The sequence below is a fragment of the Papio anubis genome, chromosome 2, assembly GCF_008728515.1.
Source record: "Papio anubis isolate 15944 chromosome 2, Panubis1.0, whole genome shotgun sequence".
NCBI classification, from domain to species: Eukaryota; Metazoa; Chordata; class Mammalia; order Primates; family Cercopithecidae; genus Papio; species Papio anubis.
Window position 1 is genome coordinate 82,938,646 of NC_044977.1, and position 20,741 is coordinate 82,959,386.

Below are 20,741 nucleotides of genomic sequence, written 5' to 3' on the forward strand. Positions count from 1 at the left end.
TTTTTCCATAACTTATTTATTTTTAAAACCTCCCTGGAAAATCAAATCTGTAAATGTATCTTCTCACAGAAGGCTATATTTTTCTTTGCTTAAGTCATGATTTTACTTGTGCATTTCACTGATAACAATAGCTTCTACAATAGTATTGGTGTTTATTTAATTTTTAAAATTTACATAACACAGAAAAGTTCACAGAGTATTAATGTACAGTTCAACAAATTCTTACAAAGGGAAGATCTGGTGATGAAATAGAACATTTCCCCACCATCCTTGAAGCACTTGTACTCCTTTCAGTTACCACCTCCTTACTCCCCAAAAAGATAACTACTATACTCACTTAAAACACTGCAGTTTAGTTTGACATATATAAGCAAGTAATATGTATTCTTTATTCTTTTATCTGGCTTCTTTTCCTCAACATTACTTTCATGAGACTCATCCGTGTCGTAGCATGAGTCTAGTTCATTTGCTGTGACTGCTTTACAGTATTCCATTAGAAGAATACATTGATGTTTACCTGTCTACTCAATGAACAGATGGGTTGTTTCCAGTTTGGCACTAGTGTAAGTAATGGTGCTATGAACAATCTTGTGTATAAATGTAGGGGCACATGTGCACACATTTCTGTTGGGAAGATGCCTAGAAAGAAAGTTACAAATTGTTTTCCAGAATGATTGTACCAGTTTACATCCCATTAACAGAATTTGAGCGTTCCATTGCACCAGATCCCCACCAACGTTTTATTTTTGTTCTTTTTGTTGTTGTTGTTGTTGTTTGTTTTGAGATGGAGTCTCGCTCTGTTGCCCAGGCTGGAGTGCAGTTGTGGGATCTCGGCTCACCACAACCTCTGCCTCCTGGGTTCAAGCGATTCTCCTGCCTCAGCCTCCAGAGTAGCTGGGACTACAGGTGTGTACAACCATGCCTGGCTAATTTTTGTATTTTTAGTAGAGACAGGGTTTCACTATGTTGGCCAGGCTGGTCTCAAACTCCTGACCTCGTGATCTGCCCACCTCGGCCTCCCAAAGTGCTGGTATTACAGGTGTGAGCCACCGCGCCTGGCCCCCACCAATGTTTTATATTGTTTAAAAGAAATCTATTTTGGTATGTGGTACATATTATTGAATCATGGTTTAAATTTATATTGCTCTGATGACTAATGAAGTTGAACACTAGTTCATGTTTATAGGCCACTTGGAAATCTTCTAGTGTACTTGTTCACATCACTTGCCTATTTATGGGGTTTTTCTTAGGGGTTTGTATGAGTTCTTTATATATTCTAGACACAAATCCCTTGACAATTATTTAATTGTGTGACAAATTGGCACTCACTCTAGTTTGCTTTCTCTTTCTCTTAATGCTGCCTTTTGCTGAACACAAGTTCTTAATTTTAATATAGTCTGATTTATGGTTCTTGCTTTGTGAAAACTCTTTTCACAGCCGAATATTATGAAGGTATTCTCCTATATAACCATCTGGAAGCTTTATTATGCCTTTCACATTTAGATGTACAAGCCACATGCAACTGATGTGTGTGCATGGTCTAAGGAAATGTCAAATTTTACATTTTTTCAATGTAGCTCTCCACTTGTTGAAAAGACTGGCCTTTTCCCTACTGCTCTGTAGTGCCTTCCTTGCCATAAATAATACATTCATATGTCTAGATCTGTTTCTGGACTGTCTATTCAGTTCCATTAATGTGTTTGTCTGTAATTAATCTTGATGTCTGATAGTGTTTCATCTTGTTATTTATTTTTTTATTTATTTCAACTGGTTTTTGGGGGAACTGGTGGTGTTTGGTTACATGAATAAGTTCTTTAGTGGTGATTTCTGAGATTTTGGTGCACCCATCACCAGAGCACCTATGTGTAGTCTCTTATCCCTGTCCACCGCCCCCCCCCCACAGTTTCTCCCAAGTCCCCAAAGTCCAATGTACCATTCTTATGCCTTTATGACCTCATGGCATAGCTCCCTTATATGAGTAAGAACATAAGAAGTTTGCTTTTACATTACAGTAAGTGAAGTGAGTTACTTCGCTTAGAATAATAGTCTCCAGGCCAGGTATGGTGGCTAATGCCTGTAATCCCAGCACTTTGGGAGGCCAAGGCAAGTGGATCACCTGAGTTCAGGAGCTCAAGACCACCCAGGGCAACATCGTGAAACTCTGTCTCTACTAAAAATACAAAAAAATTAGCCAGGCGTGGTGGCGCATGCCTGTAATCCCAGCTACTCAGGAGGCTGAGGCAAGAATCGGTTGAGCCTTGGAGGCAAAGGTTGCAGTAAGCCGAGATAGCGCCACTGCATTCCAGCTTGGGCTACAGAGTGAGACTCTGTCTAAAAATAAATAAATAAAGTAATAGTCTCCAATTCCATCCAGGTTGCTGCAAATGCCATTATTTTGTTCCTTTTTATGGCTGAGTAGTATTTCATGGTATATATATATATATTGCATTTTCTTTATCTACTTGTTGATTGATGGACATTGGGGCTGGTTTCATACTTTTGCAATTGCAAATTGTGCTGCTATAAACACGTGTAAGGTGTCTTTTTCATATACTGACTTCTTTTCCTCTGGGTAGATGCTGAGTAGTGGAATTGCTGGATCAAACAGTAGATCTACTTTTAGCTCTTTAAAGAATCTCCACACTGTTTTCTATAGTGGTTGTACTAGTTTACATTCCCACCAACAGTGTAAAAGTGTACCCTTTTCACCACATCCACGCCAACATCTATTTTTTTTTTTTTTAATGGCCATTCTTGCAGGAGTGAGGTGGTATCATGTTGTGGTTTCGATTTGCATTTCCCTGATAATTAGTGATGTTGAGCATTTTTCCATATGCTTGTTGGCCATTTTTCTATATGCCTGTTGACCATATATCTTCTTTTGAGAATTGTCTATTCATGTCCTTAGCCCACTTTTTTAATGAGATTGTTTGTTGTTGTTGTTGTTGTTTTCTTGCTAATTTGTTTGAGTTCTTCGTAGATTCTGGATATTAATCCTTTGCCAGATATATAGATTGTGATGATTTTCTCCCACTCTGTGGATTATCTGTTAACTCTGCTGATTATTTCTTTTGCTGTGCAGAAGGTTTTTAGTTTAATTAAGTCCCATCTATTTATCTTTATTTTTGTTGCATTTGTTTGTTCTTCTTTTATACAAGAGTGTCTTTCTTATTCTTGGATCTTTGCATTTCCATATAAATATTAGCATCATCCGGTCAAGTCCAAAGTGGAAAGATACCTAGTAATATGCTGAAGTTTTGATTAGGAGTGCATTGGAACTGTAAATCAGTTTGTGGGAAATTAACAATTTTATAATATTGAGTGTTTCAGTCTAAGAACATAATATGTCACTCCATTTTCCTTAGTTCTTTTTCATTTCACTCTATAATGTTTCATAGTTTTCTATGTCTTGCCCATCCTTTTTTTTGAAAAGGCTTTATTTTGTAGAGCAACTTTAGATCCACAGCAAAACTGAGCAGAAGACACAGAGATTTCTTATATACAACCTCCTGCACTAACAAAACCCCTTACCAGTGTGATATATTTGTTAGAATCTATGAGCTTTCATTGACATATCATTGTCACTCATAAGTAAGTTCATAGCTAACATCAGGCTTCACTCTGGGTGTTATATACCTATCAATTTTGACAAGTGTATAATGTCATATGTCTATCATTATAGTTTCACTGCTCTAAAAATCCTCTATGTTCTATTTGTTCAGCCCTCCCCGCCCTCAACCCTGCCAATCACTGATTCTTTTGTTATCTCCATGGTTTAGTTTTGTCATTTCCAGAGGGTTATATAGTTGGAATTATGCACTATGTATGCCTTTTCAGATGGGCTTTTTTTCTCTTAGTAATAAGGTTCCTCCATGTCTTTTCATGGCTTGATGGCTTATTTCTTTTTAGTGCTGAATTATATTCCATTGTTTGGATGTACTACAGTTTATTCATTAACCTACTGATGGACATCTTAGTTGCTCCTAAGTTTGGGCAATTATGAATAAATATGCTACAAACATTCATGTGTAAGTTTTTGTGTGAACATAAGTTTTCAACTCCTTTGGGTAAGTACCAGGTGTGCAACAGCTGGATTGTATGGTAAGAGTATGTTTAGTTTTGTAAAAAACTACCAAACTGTCTTCCTGAGTGGCCGTAACATTTAGCATCTCCACCAGTAATGAATAAGAGTTCATGTTGCCTATTTTGGAAAGTGGCCGTTTTAATAGTGTTTAGTGATATTTCATTTTAATTTGGAATTTCCTAATGAAATGTGATGTTGAGCATCTTTTCCTATTCTTATTTGCCAACTATATATCTTCTTTGGTGAAATGTCTGTTCAGGTCTTTTGCTTTTTTTTTTTGAGGCAGATTCTTGATCTCTCATCCAGGCTGGAGTACAGTGGTTCTATCTCATCTCGGCTCACTGCAACCTCCACCTCCTGGGGTCAATTGATTCTCCTGCCTCAGCCTTCCGAGTAGCTGGGAGTACAGGTACTTGCCATCAAGCCTGGCTAATTTTTGTATTTTTAGTAGAGACAGGGTTTTACCATGTTGGCCAGGCTAGTCATGAACTCCTGACCTCAAGTGAGCTGCCTGCCTTGGCCTCCCAAAGTGCTGGGATTGTAGGTGTGAACCACTGTGCCCAGCTCTCAAATGTTTTTTCTGCATATTTTGATAGGATCATATGGTTTTACTTCTTTACTCTCTTGCTATGATGAATTACATTAATTAATTTTCACTTGTTAAATCAGCCTTTCATACCTACAATAAATCCTGCTTAATCATGGTGTATAATTCTTTCCATACATTATTGGATTTGATTTGCTAATATTTTGTTGCTAATATTATGCTCCTTTTGTTGAGGATTTTTTGCATCTGTTTTTATGAAAGATTTTGAATTGCAGTTTTCCTTTCTTGTAATGTCTTGCTTGGCTCTGGTATTAGGTAATACTGACCTCAAAGAACCAGTTAGGAAGTATTTCTTCCACTATTTTCTGAAAGACATGGTGGAATTGGTTTAATTTCTTCCTATATGTTTAGTAGAATTCTTCAGTGGACCCATCTGGGCTTGGTGCTTTCTGTTTTAGATGATTATTAATTATTGATTGAATTTCATTAACAGATACAGGTCTATTCATATTATCTGTTTTTCCTTGTGAGAGTTTTGGGAGACTGTGACTTCTTTATCTTTATGTAATTCTCCTCTTAATTCCCAATAATTTTCCTTACTCTGAAGTCTTCTTAGTCTGAAATCAATATAACTACCTTACTTCCCCTTCATTAGTGTTAGCATGGTATATCTTTCTCTATCTCTACTTTTAATGTATCTGTGTTTTTATATGGTTCAAAGTGGGCTTCCTGTAGACAACATATAGTTGGGTCTTGCTTTTGGATCCACTCTGACAACCTGTCTTTTAATTGATGTATTTAGATCATTGACATTTAAACTGATTACTGATACAGCTGGATTAATATCTACCATATATGTTACTGTTTCCTATTCATTACCCTTGTTCTGTTGTTGTTGTTATTGTTTTTATCTTCTATTTTTCTGTCTTCTCTGGTTTTAGCTATTTGGTATGATTTCATTTTTTCTCTTCTCTTAGCAGATCAATTATACTTGCTTCTTAAAAAAAACTTTTAGTTATTGCCCTTGAGTTTGCAATGTACATTTACAACTAATCTATCTAAGTCCTCATTCAAATAACACTATACCACTTCCTGCAATTACTTTGTAACTCCAGTTTCCCCTCCCACTCTCCCTTGTAACATTGTGGTCATTCATTTCACTTATCCATAGCCATAGTCATCAAATACATTGTTGCTATTATTATTTTGCACAGCTGTTATTTTCATTTTTGTATCTTTTAATTAGCACATAATAATTGTATGTATTTTTCAGTTTCATAGTAATATTTCAGAACATACAGGTTATAGTGATCAGATCAGGGTGATGAGCATATCCATCATCTGAAACATTTATCACTTCTTTGTGCTATAGGAACATTCAGTATTCTCTCTTCTAGTTATTTGAAAATACATACAAGTGACCCTTGAACAACATGGGTTTCAGCTACACCAGTCCACTTATACATGGATTTTTAAAAAAATATATTGGAAAAATTTTTTAAGATTTGTGACACTTTGGAAAAACACAGATGAGCTGCCTAGCCAGAAACACTCAAAAACTTAAGATTGGGTATGTCATAAATACATAAAATACTTGTAGATACTAGTCTATTTTTATCATTTACTACCATAAAATATACACAAATCTATTATAAAAAGTTAAAATTTATCAAAACTCACACACTTACAGTCCATGCATGGCATCATTTGCAGTCAAGAAATGTAAACAAATATAAAGATGCAGTATCAAATCATAATTGCATAAAATTAACTGTAGCACACACTGTACTACTGTAATAATTTTGTAGCCCCATCCTGTTGCTGTTGATGTGAGCTTAAGTGTTATGATTATCCACTTAAAATGTCAGGTGATGCTCATCATCTCAAGAGCAGTTCATCTCTTCAGTACATTGGGTATAGCAGTAAAAAGTGATCTCTTCATGGTTCTCGTGTATTTTTCATTGTGTTTAGTACAATATCACAAACTTGGAATAACATAGAACAAAGTGCCACTAGTGTATAATTCTTTGTATGCATTATTGGATTTGATTTGCTAATATTTTGTCGAGGATTTTTGTGTCTATTTTCATGAGAGATTTTGGTTTGTAGTTTTCCTGGAAGTTCTCCCAAGAGACAGAGAAGAGTCATTACATTATAAGAAAAAATGGAATTGTTTGATATTTACCATAAGTTGAGGTCTGCAGCCATAGTTACCCACCATTTCGGACAGACATTTCATCTTGTAAACAGATTATGTAAACTTATAGTATCGATAAATACAGTATATACTGTAAATGCATTTGTCATGATTTTCTTGATAATATTTTCTTTTTCTGGTGTACTTTATTATAAGAATATAGTATGTAATGCATATAACATGTAAAATATATACTAATTGACTATCAGTAAGATTTTCAGTCAACAATAGACAATTAGTAGTTAAGTTTTGGGGGAGTCAAAAATTATACATGAATTTTGACCGCATGGGGGGTCAGCATCTTAACTTCCGTGTCGGTTGTTCAAGAGTCAAATGTAATATATTATTGTTAACTATACTCATCCTACAGTGCCACTGAATACTAGAACTTCTTTTGTATCCTTTAACAAATTTCTCCCTATTCCCTGCTTTTCCCTATGTTTCCCAGCCTCTAGTATACTCTGTTCTACTTTTTACTTCTATGAGATCAACTTTTTTTAGCTTCTACCTATGAGAACATGTGGTGTTTAACTTTCTGTTCCTGGCATATTTCACTGAACATAATGTCTTTCAGTTTCATTCATGTTGCCACAAATGAGAAATTTTCATTCTTTTTATGGCTGAATAGTATTCCATTGTGTATGTATACCACATTGTTTGTATCCCTTCATCTGTTGTTGGACACTTAGGTTGATTCCATACCTTGGTTATTGTGAATAGTGCTACCAAAAAAAATCAGGGTGCAGATGTCTCTTCAACATAATGATTTGCTTTCCTTTAGATAAAGGCCTGGTCATGGGATTGCTGGTTCATACGGTAGTTTGATTTGTAGTTTTCTGAGGAACCTCCGTTCTGTTCTCCATACTGGTTGTACTAGTTTACATTTCTAGCAATAGTGCTTAAGAGTTCCCTTTTCTCTGCATCCTCACCAGCATTTGTATTTTTTGGCTTTTTGATGATAGCCATTCTAACTGGGGTGAGATGATATCTCATTGTGGTTTTGATTTGCATTTCCCTAATTATTAGTGATTATAAACATTTTTTCATGTGTTTTTGGCCATTTGTGTGTGTGTGTGTGTGTGTGGTTTTTGTTTTTGTTTTTTTTGTTTGTTTGTTTGTTTGTTTGTTTTTGAGAAATGTCTGTTAAGATCATTTGCCTTTTTTTTTTTTTTCTTTTGAGACAGAGTCTCACTTTGTCGCCCAGGCTGGAGTGCAGTGGCACTTTCTTGGCTCACTCCAATCTCCACCTGCCTGGCTCAGGTGATCCTCCCACCCCAGCCTCCCAAGTAGCTGGGACACAGGCACATGCTACCATGTTTGGCTAATTTTTGTATTTTTCTTTTTGTAGAGAGAGGGTTTTGCTATGTTGCCCAGTCATGCACTCCTGGGTTAAAGTGATGCACCTGCCTTGGCCTCCCAGAGTGCTGGGATTACAGGCATGAACCACCATGCTAGACTCATTTGCCCATTTAAAAATTAGATTTTTTTTTTTCTGTTGAGATGTTTGAGTTCCTTGTATATTCTGTATATTAATTCCTTGATGGATGAATAGTTTGCAGATATTTTCTTTTTCTTTTTCTTTTTCTTTTCTTTTATTTTTTTTCGAGATGGAGTCTCAGTCTGTCACCCAGGCTGGAGTACAGTGGCGCGATCTCAGCTCACTGCAACCTCTACCTCCTGGGTTCAAGTGATTCTCCTACCTCAGCCTCCTCAGTAGCTGGGATTACAGGCACCCACCACCATGCCTGGCTAATTTTTTGTGTGTGTTTTTAGTAGAGATGGGTTTTTACCATGTTGGTCAGGCTGGTTTCAAACCTTGTGATCCACCTGTCTCAGCCTCCCAAAGTGCTGGGATTACAGGTATAAGCCGCCGTGTCTGGCCAGTTTGCAAATATTTTCTCCCATTCTATAGGTTGTCTTTTCACTGTGTTGATTGTGTCTTTTGGTGTGCAGAAGTTTTTAGTTTGATATAATCCCACTTATTTGTATTTTGCTTTTGTTTCCTGTGCTTTTGAGATCTTATTCATAAAATCTTTTCCAGGACTGATATCCTGAAGCATTTCCCCATGTTTTCTTCTAGTAATTTTATAGCTTCAGGTTTTACATTTAGGTCTTTAAGCCATTTTGAGTTGATTTTTGTATAGAATAAGAGGAGATGGTCTAGTTTTGTTCTTCTGTGTATGGATATCCAATTTTCCCCAGAACCATTTACTGAAGAGACTGTCCTTCCCCCAATCAGTGTTCTTGGTACCTTTCTCAAAAGTCAGTCGGCTGTAGATACATGGATTAATTTCTGGGTTCTCTATTCTGTTCCACTGGTCTATGTGTCTGATCATATGCCAGTACCATGCTGTTTTCATTAATATAGCTTTGTAGTATATTTTGAAGTCTGGTACTGTGATGCATCTAGCTTTGTTCATTTTGCTTAGTATTGTTTTGGCTATTTGGGGTCTTTTGTGGTTCCGTGCAAATTTTAGGATTTTTTTTTTTTCTATTTCTATGAAGAACATCATTGGTATATTGAAAGAGAGTGCATTGAATCTTTTGATCACCTTGGGTAGTATGGTCATTTTAACAATATTAATTTTTCTAGCCCATGAAGATGGGATGTCATTCTATTTTTTGGTGTCTTCTTCAATTTCTTTCATCATTGTTTTTTGGTGTTTTTAAAGTTTTCCTTGTAGAGAGCCTTCACCTCCTTGGCTAAATTTATTCCTAGGTATTTTACTTTTTGTAATTTTTGCAGATGGGATTACTTTCTTGATTTCTTTTCCAGCTAGTTCATTGTTCTCATATAAAAACACGACCAATTTTTGTATGTTGGTATTTATATACTGCAACTTTGCTGAATTTATTAGTTTTAAGAGTTTTTTGGTAGAGTCTAAGTTTTTCTATATATAAAATCATGTCATCTGCAAAGAAGGACAATTTGACTTCCCCCTTTCTAGTTTGAATGCCCTTCATTTTTTTCCCTTGCATAATTGCTCTGGCTAAGACTTTTAATACTATTAATATGTTGAATAAGAGTGATGAGAGTGGATATCCTTGTCCTGTTCCAGTTCAGTATGATGGTAGCTGTGGGTTTGTCTTATATGGCCTTTATTGTGTTAAGGTACTTGCTTCTGTGCCTAATTTATTGAGAGTTTTTATCATGAGGGATATTGAATTTTATCAAATGCTTTTTCTGGATCTATTGAGATGATCATATTGGTTTTGTCCTTCATTCTGTTGTGATGCATCACATTATTTGTGTAGGTTGAATAATCCTTGCATCCCTAGGATAAATCCACTTGATTATAGTGTATGATATTTTTGATGTGCTGTTGAATTTGTTTTACTATATTTTGTTGAGGATTTTTGCATTTATGTTCAGAGATATTGGTCTGTAGTTTTTTTATGTTGTTTTTATCTGGTTTTGGTGTCAGGGTTATGCTGGTCTTGTAAAATGGGTTTGGAAGAATTCCCTCCCCTTCGATTTTTTGGAATAGTTTGAGAAGAATTTTAAAGAATATTAGTTCTTTAAAAGTTTGGTAGAATTCAGCAGTGAAGACATCTGGTCCTGGACTTTTCTTTCTTGATTTTCTTTTCATTACTGTGATTCAATCTCATTACTCATTATTGATCTGTTCAAGTTTTCTATTTTTTCTTGGTTCAATCTTGATAGGTTGTATGTATCAACAAATTTACTCATTTTCTCTAAGTTTTCAAATTGATTAGTTTATAATTGTTTATAATAGTCTGATGATCTTTTGTATTTCTGCAGTATCAACTGTAATGTCTCCTTTTGTTTGTGATTTTACTTTTTTGGGTCTTCTCTCTTTTTTTCTTAGTCTAGTTAATGCTTTGTCAATTTTGTTGATGTTTTTGAAAATCTAACTTTTTGTTTCATTGATCTTTTCTATTTTTTTAGTCTCAATGTCATTTATTTCTGCTTTTTATGTTTTTCCTTTTTCTAATTTTGAGTTTGGTTTGTTCTTTTCTAGTTTCTTGAGGTGCATCATTAGCTTATTGATTTGAAATCTTTCTACTTTTTAATGTAGGCATTTATTGCTATAAACTTGCCTCTTGCTATACTTACTATAAACTTGCTCTAAACATGGCTTTTGTTGTGTCCCATACATTTTGGTATGCTGTGTTTCTATTTTCATTTGCTTCAGGGAATTTTTATTTTTGAGACAGGGTGTCACTCTGTCCCCCAGGCTGGAGTGCAGTGGCATGATCACAGCTCACTGTGGTTTCAACCTCCTGGGCTCAAGCAATCCTCCTACATCAGCCTCCCGAGTAGCTGGGACTGCAGGCATATGCCACCATACTTGGCTAATTTTTTCTGCTTTTTTTTTTTTTTTTTGTAGAGACAAGGTTTTGCTATGTTGCCCTGATTGGTCTTGAACCCCTGGGCTCAAGCAGTCTGCCTGCCTCATTCTCCGAAAGTGCTAGGATTACAGGGGTGAGATATTTTTTACTTTCCCTCTTAATTTCTTTTTTTTAATCAATTGGTTGCTCAGGAGCGTGTTGTTTAGTTTTCATGTATTTGTATAGTTCTGAGTGTTCCTCTTGTTACTGATGTATACTTTTATTCCATTGTGGTCAGATAAGATACTTGGTATTACTTCAATTAAAACAATCTTTTAAGGTTTCTTTTTTGTGTCCTAACGTATGGCCAATCCTGGAGAATGTTTTATGTGCTGATGAAGAGAATGTGTAGTCTGCAACTACTGTGAATTGTTCTGTAAATGTCTTTTAGGTCTCTTTGGTCTATGGTACAGTTTAAATTTGCAGTTTTTTTGTTGACTTTCTGCCTAGAGTGGGGTGTTAAAGTCTCCAGCTTATTGTATTGGGGTCTACCTCTACCTTTAGATCTAATAATATTTGCTTTATATATCTAGGTGCTCTGGTGTTGGTTTTTGTTTTCGTTTTTGTTGTTGTTGTTTTTTGAGACAGAGTTTCACTCTTCTTGCCCAGGCTGGAGTGCAATTGCACAATCTTGGTTCACCACAACCTCTGCCTCCCAGGTTCAAGTGGTTCTCCTGCCTCAGCCTCCCAAGTAGCTGGGATTATAGGCATGCATCACCATGCCCAGCTAATTTTCTATTTTTAGTAGAAACAGAGTTTCTCCATGTTGGTCAGGCTGGTCCCAAACTCCCGACCTCAGGTAATCTGCCCACCTTCGCCTCCCAAAGTGTAAGGACCAGCCCTACAGGGTCTGTGGGTTTTTCTCCCCGTGTGCAGAGATGAGAGATCATAGAAATAAAGACACAAGATAAAGAGATAAAAGAAAAGACAGTTAGGCCCAGGGGACCACCAAGACATGGAGACCAGTAGTGGCCCCAAATGCTAGGCTGCGCTCTTATTTATTGGATACAAAACAAGGGGACAGGGTAAGGAGTGTGAGCCATCTCCAATGATAGGTAAGATCATGTGTGTCACGTGTTCGCTGGACAGGGCCCCTTCCCTGTTTGGCAGCCAACGCAGAGAAAGAGAGAGGAGAGAGAGAGAGAGAGAGAGGAGAGACAGCTTATGCCATTATTTCTGCATTTCAGAGACTTTTAATACTTTCACTAATTCTGCTACTGCTACCTAGAAGGCAGAGCCAGGTATACAGGAACATGAAAGTGGACCAGGAGTGTGACCGCTGAAGCACAGCATCACAGGGAGATGTTCAGGCCTCCAGACAACTGCAGGCGGGCATGACTGATGTCAGGCCCTCCACAAGCGGTGGTGGAGTAGAGTCTTCTCTAAACTCCCCCGGGGAAAGGGAGACTCCCTTTCCCAGTCTGCTAAGTAGCGGGTGCTTTTCCTTGGCACTGATGCTACTGCTAGACCACAGTCTGCTTGGTAACGGGCGTCTTCCCAGACGCTGGCATTACCGCTAGACCAAGGAGCCCTCTGGTGGCCCTGTCTGGGCATAACAGAAGGCTCACACTCTTGTCTTCTGGTCACTTTTCACCATATCCCTTCAGCTCCTATCTCTGTATGGCCTGGTTTTTCCTAGGTTATGATTGTAGAGCAAGAATTATTATAATATTGGAATAAAGAATAATTACTACAAACTAATAATTAGTGATACTTGTATATAATCATATCTATATCTAGTATAACTTGTTATTTTATATATTTTATTATACTGGAACAGCTCCTGCCCTTAGTCTCTTGCCTCGGTACCTGGGTGGCTTGCTGCCCACACCAAAGTGCTGGGATTACAGTTGTAAGCCACCGTGCCTGGCTGAAAAGTTTTCTCTTTTAAAAAAATGTTATTGGCCGGGCGCAGTGGCTCAAGCCTGTAATCCCAGCAGTTTGGGAGGCCGAGGTGGGCAGATCACGAGGTCAGGAGATCGAGACCATCCTGGCTAACACGGTGAAACCCTGTCTCTACTAAAAAATACAAAAAACTAGCCGGGCGAGGTGGCGGGCGCCTGTAGTCCCAGCTACTCAGGAGGCTGAGGCAGGAGAATGGCGTGAACCCGAGAGGCGAAGCTTGCAGTGAGCTGAGATCCGGCCACTGCACTCCAGCCTGGGCAACAGAGCTAGACTCCGTCTCAAAAAAATAAATAAATAAAATAAAAATAAAAATAAAAAAAATTTTAAAATGTTATTATTAAAATAGAGGATCTCCCTATGTGACCCAGGCTGGTCTGGAGCTCCTGGGCTCAAGCAGTCCTCCTGCCCACGGCCTCCTAAAGTGCTGGGATTACAAGCGTGAGCTACCGCGCCTGGCCAGGTGCATGTATTTTTACAGTTGTTATATTCTCTTGCTGAATTGATCCCCTTATTATTATATAATATTATTATTTGTCTCTTTGTACTTTTTAACTTAAAGTCTGTTTTTTCTGATGTAAATATAGATACTCCTGCTTCCTTTTGGTTTTCGTTGGTGTGGAATATCTCTTTTCATCCTGTTACTGTCAGTCTCTGTCTTTTCAGGTGAGGTGAGTTTCATGTAGGCCGCATATAGTTGGGTATTCTTTATTCAGTTAGCCAGTTTATATATTTTAATTGGGGGATTTAATTTGTTTACATTCAAGGTTATTATTGATAATAACCTGAGCTTCTGCTCAAGTAATTTAGGATTCTCTGTATTTATCCGTCTCTTCCTAGTTAGGAGGTAGTGAGTTAGCTGCATGACCTCAGTTCTCTGATGCATCTAAGAAAAGTTGCTGATTTTCAGTTTGTTCAGCTTTTTTCTTATTGTGAGGATGTGAGTGATGACTTCCAAATTCCTGACATTATCTTTTACAGACACTTAAATATTAATGATTTTTTAAAAAATATTTTATGTTTACCCACAAAGTTACCATTTCTGTTGTTCTTTATTCTTTGGTGTTGATCCAGAGTTCCAACTATCTGAAACTTCCCCTAAGATATCTTGTAGTATAGGTCTACTTGTAATGAATCTTTTCAATATCTATACATCTGGAAAATAAATAAGTAAATATCTCAATTTTTATATTTGTATCTTTAGGTTTTTTTTCTATTCCTGTAACAGATTATGTATTTTTATTTTTAGGAGTTGTGTTTGGTCTATTTAATATTGCCTATTTCTTCTATTATGTTCATGCTTTGCTTTAACTCCTTTGGCATGTTTATAATAACTATTTTAACATTCTCATTGGCTAGTTGAATTATCTCTTTCACTTCTACATCTACATCTAAGACCAATTTTTTTCCTGGTTATGGATGTTGTGAATTTTATATTGGTAAATGCTGGAAATTTTGTATTCCTTTAAAGAGCTTTAGACTTCACTTTTCAGGTAGTTAAATTACTACTGGGTTAGTTTGATCTTTTCAAGACTTATGCTAGGTGCAGTGGCCCACACCTCTAATCTTAGCTACTCAGAAGGCTAAGCCAGGAGGATTGCTAAAGCTCAGAAGTTTGAGGCTGCAGTGAACTATGATTGTACCACTGCACTTCCAGGCTGGATGACAGAGCAAGACCCCATCTCTTAAAAAAATAAAAAAAATAAAAATAAATAAAAAAAAAAAAAAAGACAACTTGTATTTAAACTTTCTTATAGTAGTTTTAGAGTAACCTTTACTCTAAGGCTATGTTAGCTTCACTACTAAGGAGACTTGAATTCTCTGGTGTTGAACAAGGACTCAACTCTGGTTGGCAAGAACTTATATTTCCTAGTCTTGTGTGATCTCTGGGAGCTATTTAGTTTACAGCCCGTTAGGTGTTCTTTTGCTGGCTTCCTAGAATTTTACCTTACTGATACATGCCTTAGTACAGTCATGTGCCACATAACAATATTTCAGTCAGCAACAAAGTGCATATGCAATGGTGGTTCCATAAGATTATAATAATGCCATATTTTTACTGTTCTTTTCTATGTTTAGATACACAAATACATGCCATTATGTTACAGCTGTGTACTGCATTCAGTACAGTAACATGCTGTATAGATTTATAGCCTAGGAACAACAGGCTATACCACATACACCATCTAGATTTGTGTAAGTACACGTTATGGTGTTCACACAATGATGAAATCACCTAACAACGCACTTCTTACAATGTGTGACTAAGAATTCTATGAGCAATGCCTGGCTGTATTTATCAGTAGAACCAAGAGAGCACCTCTGTAGATGTTTAAGACGTTCATTCACCTTTTCCATTCATCTTCCTCCTCTGCTCACAAACTCCAGTCACCTAAGCTTTCCCTAATGCTGATGTCCTCAACTCAGCGATACTGTTGAGGAGAACTTAATGCTGGTTTCCTCAACAATACTGCAAAGCTCTGATTCTGATCACACCTCCCTGCTCTGTAGTCTAGAAAGTGCCTCTAGGCACACTGCTGAGGAACAGGGGTCACCTTATTCATCTCTCTTCTCTCAGAGGCCACAGTCCTGCATTGGCTATTGTACAATTTCAAAAAACAGTTGTTTCATTAATTTTGTCCAGTTTTCTAGTTGTTTACAGCAGGTGGGTAAGTACAGTCTAAGTTATTCTATCCAGATTATAAAAGCAGAAATTGATATTCAATTTTAAAACCAAAAATTGTATAACAGTCCTTATTTTGGGAATACAGGGCAAGGAAAGAGATTGAATACCAGGAACTGATGTTTCTTTTAACTGGAGGGGTAAGTCTTAAAAGTGCTGAGAAAAATCCTGATCCAACTTGGCTACAGGACAAAAGCTGGGAGGAAATTTGTCGTGCAAGTGAATTTCCTGCCTTCAGAGGGCTCAGGTAACTGTTTAAATTTGATGATTTATCACTGAATGGCAATAGGTAAACTTGTTCTTCAATCTAGTGATTTTTAAATGGTCCTATAGCTGTCTGGTTTCTACTCCTTATTCAACAATCTCTTTTAAGTTTTTCCCAATAAGAAGAATAATTCTTAAGCTTTTTTCTATTAGGCAACATTTTTGTGAACATATATATGAATGGCAGAAAATCTATGACAGTAAAGAGCCACATAATGCTAAATTTCCAGCACCAATGGATAAGAACCTAAAGGAACTACAGAAAATAATAATTCTTCGGTGTTTAAGACCCGATAAGGTAAAAGACCAATGTGTTCTATTTGGAACCCAGATAATTTGCCATTTATGAAGTACTAGGCTTAAAATTACTGTTATTTGATTCTTTAACTCTCAGATTGATTATCCAGCTTACAGTTTGTTGAGCTCCTTGGATTTGGATCTGTGGGCTTACTGTTTTCCTCAGTTTGGGAATGTTTTTGGTTATTATTTCTTCAAATATTATTTCACCCCACCCAGGATTTCAACTGCATATACATTAGATTGCTTAATATGATGCCATGTAATGTAATATAATGTAACTGATACTTTGTTAATTATTTTTCAAGCCTTGGTATCTCCTTGCCTCAGTTTGGGTAGTTTCTGTTGCTGTATTTACATTTGTTGATTTCTTCTTTTGTATTGTCTAATCTGCTACAAATCCCATTCGATTAATTTTTAAATTTTAGTAATTGTATATTTCATCTCTAAAAAATTTGTTTGGTTCTTTTTCTGTATCCTATTTCTGTTTTTAATCTGCTAATATTTTCTTTTAAATAGTTGAACACAGTTATAAGAACTGTTTTTAAATTACTGACTAATAATTCCATAATTTCTGGATCTATTTCTATTGACTGATTTTACTTTTAGTTATACATGTTTTCCTGCTTCTTGGCATGTCTAATAATGTTTGATTGGATATTGGGCATTGTGAATATCACATTGTTGATGAGTTAATTTCATTTTCCTATAAAGATTGTTGAGTTCTGTCCTGCTAGATCAGGGGTCAACAAACACCTGTGGGACAAATCCAGCCCCATGACCTCTTTGGCCTGGTCCATGAACTGAGAATGTTTTTTATATTTTTAAAGAGTAGTTTTGGCTGGGCACAGTGGCTCATGCCTGTAATCCCAGCACTTTGGGAGGCCGAGGAGGACAGATCAGTTGAGGTCACGAGTTCAAGACCAGTCTGGCCAAGATGGTGAAACCCTGTCACTACCAAAAATACAAAAATTAGCCAGGCATAGTGGTGCATGCCTGTAGTCCCAGCTACTCAGGAGGCTGAGGAAGGAGAATCACTTGAACTGGGAAGGCGGAGGTTGCAGTGAGCAGAGATCACACCACTGCACTATAGCCTGGGCGACAGAGCAAGACTCCGTCTCAAAAAAAAAAAAAAAAATTGTTGCCTTAAAAAGAACATGCGTCCAGGCACGGTGGCTCATGCCTGTAATCCCAGTACTTTGGGAGGCTGAGGCAGGTAGATCACGAGGTCAGCAGTTTGAGCTGGGGAGGCTGAGGCAAGAGAATCTCTTGAACCTGGGAGGTAGAGGTTGCAGTGATACGAGATCAAACCATTGCACTCCAGCCTGGGTGACAGAGAGAGACTCTGTCTCATAAAAAATAATTAAAAAAATCATGCAACAGAACCTGTATATGTCCCACAAAACCTAAAATATTTCCTATCTGGCCTTCTATAGAAAGTTTGTTAACCTCTGTGGTTATGTAGTTAAATTACTGAAGTTTGAATTGTTCCTTTCAAATATTGTTTAAGATTTGTTAGGACTGGTCTAGAATAGCCTTTATTCAATGCATTAATTTAGCTCTACTAAAGTGCCACCTGTCTGGGGCCTTTACTGAATGCTCCAGGCGATCACTAAGGACTCTCTATGGCTTTTGGGAACCTGAATGAGTCACAACCTTCATGAAGAGTGGTAGCTCCCCAGATCTCCTGGTTATAGCTCCTCAGACGCTCTTTGCTTGGTCTCATGCATACACACCATAGTGTTCAGCAAGGATTCAGAGGTACTGTGAGTAGATTTCTGAACTCTTCCTGGACAGTTCTATCCTAATTAGAACTCTGCAATTTCAGCAGCCTTGGCCCCTTTGTAGTCTTTTTCTTGTTTTCCCAACTCAGCATCACTGCATTGCTCTGCCTTAGTCACTCTCCCTGTTCCACAGTCTAGCATACCTCCAAGAAGAAAGCTGAGAGGATAGCGTTCACTTTGTTTTATTTTTCTCAGTGATCACAGTCGTACACCACCTATTGCCCCCTATGCAAAAATGGTTGTTTCATTAATTGTGCCTGTTTTTTAAGTTGTTTGTGGTGGTAGGGTAAATCCAATCCCTATAACCACATCATAGCTAAAAGTAGAAGATGGCAGAAAATTTTGTACATGTCACAATTTTATTAGTTCAAACATGCACAGAAATCTTTCTAAAGGTAAGATAAGTAGGTTGATACCAATTTTCACAAATTTAAGAAAGGTGATCATAGTATTACAAAAGGATAATTTTGTAATAGAAAACAAAAAACCATGTTCATACATCTAGTTTAAACTTTGAGTAATGTTAAAAAAAAAATATTCATGACAAATGTTAAAGCAGTAAGGAAGACTTTGTTCAAGATTATCACAGTAGGAAAGAGAGCTCAGGCTTAGTTCCAAATACAGCAGAGACAGTTGGGGATTTATAGTCAAGGAGCAGGGTGGGGGGAAATTACTAAGAAGAGACATCAAGGATAGGGGGAATTCTTGCTACACTGACCTAACAGAATTCATGCTGAAAGCAGGCCAGGGTGATGGGACACCACCTGGGTGATGGCAGGGTATGAGGAATTTGATCAGATACGGAGGATGATCAGATGGAGAGGGTGGGGGACTCTCACTAAACTGGCTAGCAGGATTCTTGCTACAACTGGGCTCTTGAAGACAGTCCTCATAGAAAAAAGGGCTCAGAGAAGCCTGTCTAACGAAGGTTTGTTTGAGGAAAGAATCTTTACCAGTAAGTCACTTCACCTACACCATGAAAAATATGAAGGTGTTGAAAGTGATTGCAATAGTCCCTTCGTTTCTTCCTTCTTTAAAAAAAAAAAAAAAAAAAAAAAAAATTTACAGTTTTAGTAAAGTCTCACAAGGAACATTATCTAATGCTCTGTCTCTGAGTAGATTTAAACAGAGGCCTACATGTTTTACCCCTTACCCTGACTCCCAAAGACCTTTGTACATTGTTAATACTCGCCTCATTCTTCCCAGATAGTTAGTTGTGTGTGTATATGTGTCTGTGTATGTTTGTTCTGCTCTCACTAGAGAGTCCCTGTAAGTCCCTGGAGCCCCTAAACAATGCTTTATTCATTATCACCAGTAGCCTCCCTTGTTCATGGTGAAGACTTAATAGCTTTGTATCTGGGAACACCTGCCTATTTTCACTTTACAGAATGGCTCCCTGATGGGCAGTAGAGATATTGTTTCAATACCACGTGTAGGGTTTTTGCTTCGTCTGCCATGTCTGGAAGCCTGTGCTTATATACCATAGCACTTAACCCATTAGAATGTACAATAATTGTCTGATTATGTTTTAGGACCTCCCACTAGACTATGAGCTTCTTGAGGTCAAGACTCATATATTATTTTGCTCTATATCACCAGGATTTAGAGCAATGTCTGGCAGATGGTAGAAGCTCAGCAAATGTCTGTGAATTAAGTTGAATTGAATTAAGTTAAACTAAATGTAATTAACGTCTATATTATTCAGGTCTTCTACTTCTTTCCCTCTGTTCTCCAGAAATAAAACAAAAGGGGAGGGGAATTGATTGATCGATTGATTGGATTTTCTGAAAGGAATTGGCTGGTGTGATTGTGGAAGCTGGTGAATTTGCACAGTAAGCTGGCAGGCTGGAAACTCAAGGAGGAGTTGATGTTGTAACTCGAGTCCAAAGGCAGTTTGCTGGCAAAAGGTCCTCTTTCTCAGGAGAAATCAGGCTTTTTTCTTTCTTAAGGCTTTCAACTGATTGTATGAGGCCCACCACATTATGGAGGGCAATCTGCTTTACTCTAAATCTACTAATTTGAATATTAATCTCATCCAAAAATACCTTCACAGCAACATGTAGACTGCTATTTGACCAAATACCAGGATATCATGGTCTCACAGGCCATCTTTGACTCATTTATATAACAATTCAATAGGTTAAAAATGGTATCTAAGTATAGTTATAATTTGTATTTTTCTTAGTATTATTATAAGTATTAGAGTATAAATGAAACTGCTGTAACAAAGGGACCTAAAGTACAGTGGCTTAAATCAAATAGAAGTTGATTTCTCTGTCTCCTAACAGCTCAGAGGCAAATGATTAAGGGCTGACAGGGAAGCTTGGCTCCTGAGATCACCCAGAAACTCATGTTCTTTCATGCTTACAGTGTGGTCCTCATCAGCAAAATGGAAGCTGGCTTGTGAACACTGTTGAAAAGAGAAGAAAATGTTGAAGGCAAACAGCTTCCTTAAAATATAATCTGGAAGATCCATACATAATTTCTACTTCTATCTCTCTGGCCAAAACTTAGTCACATGGCCACATTACCTGCAAGAAATGCCAGGAAAACTTGGGGTTCTGATACCAAACAGAGACAAATAAGTGGGACAATATGCAATCTCTGCTATAATGAGTGACATTGAGCAT

At 37.3% G+C, this 20,741-nt stretch overlaps 1 protein-coding gene across 1 annotated transcript in view; it reads left to right on the plus strand.

The window, feature by feature from the left end:
* Positions 1 to 20,741, plus strand: part of DNAH12 (dynein axonemal heavy chain 12) — a 255,190-nt gene that overhangs the window by 205,919 nt on the left and 28,530 nt on the right. The window contains exons 63-65 of the mRNA XM_031663269.1: positions 13,671 to 13,754; positions 15,855 to 16,013; positions 16,184 to 16,328. Coding sequence (XP_031519129.1) covers positions 13,671 to 13,754; positions 15,855 to 16,013; positions 16,184 to 16,328 — 388 coding nt within the window. The remainder of the gene's footprint in view (positions 1 to 13,670; positions 13,755 to 15,854; positions 16,014 to 16,183; positions 16,329 to 20,741) is intronic.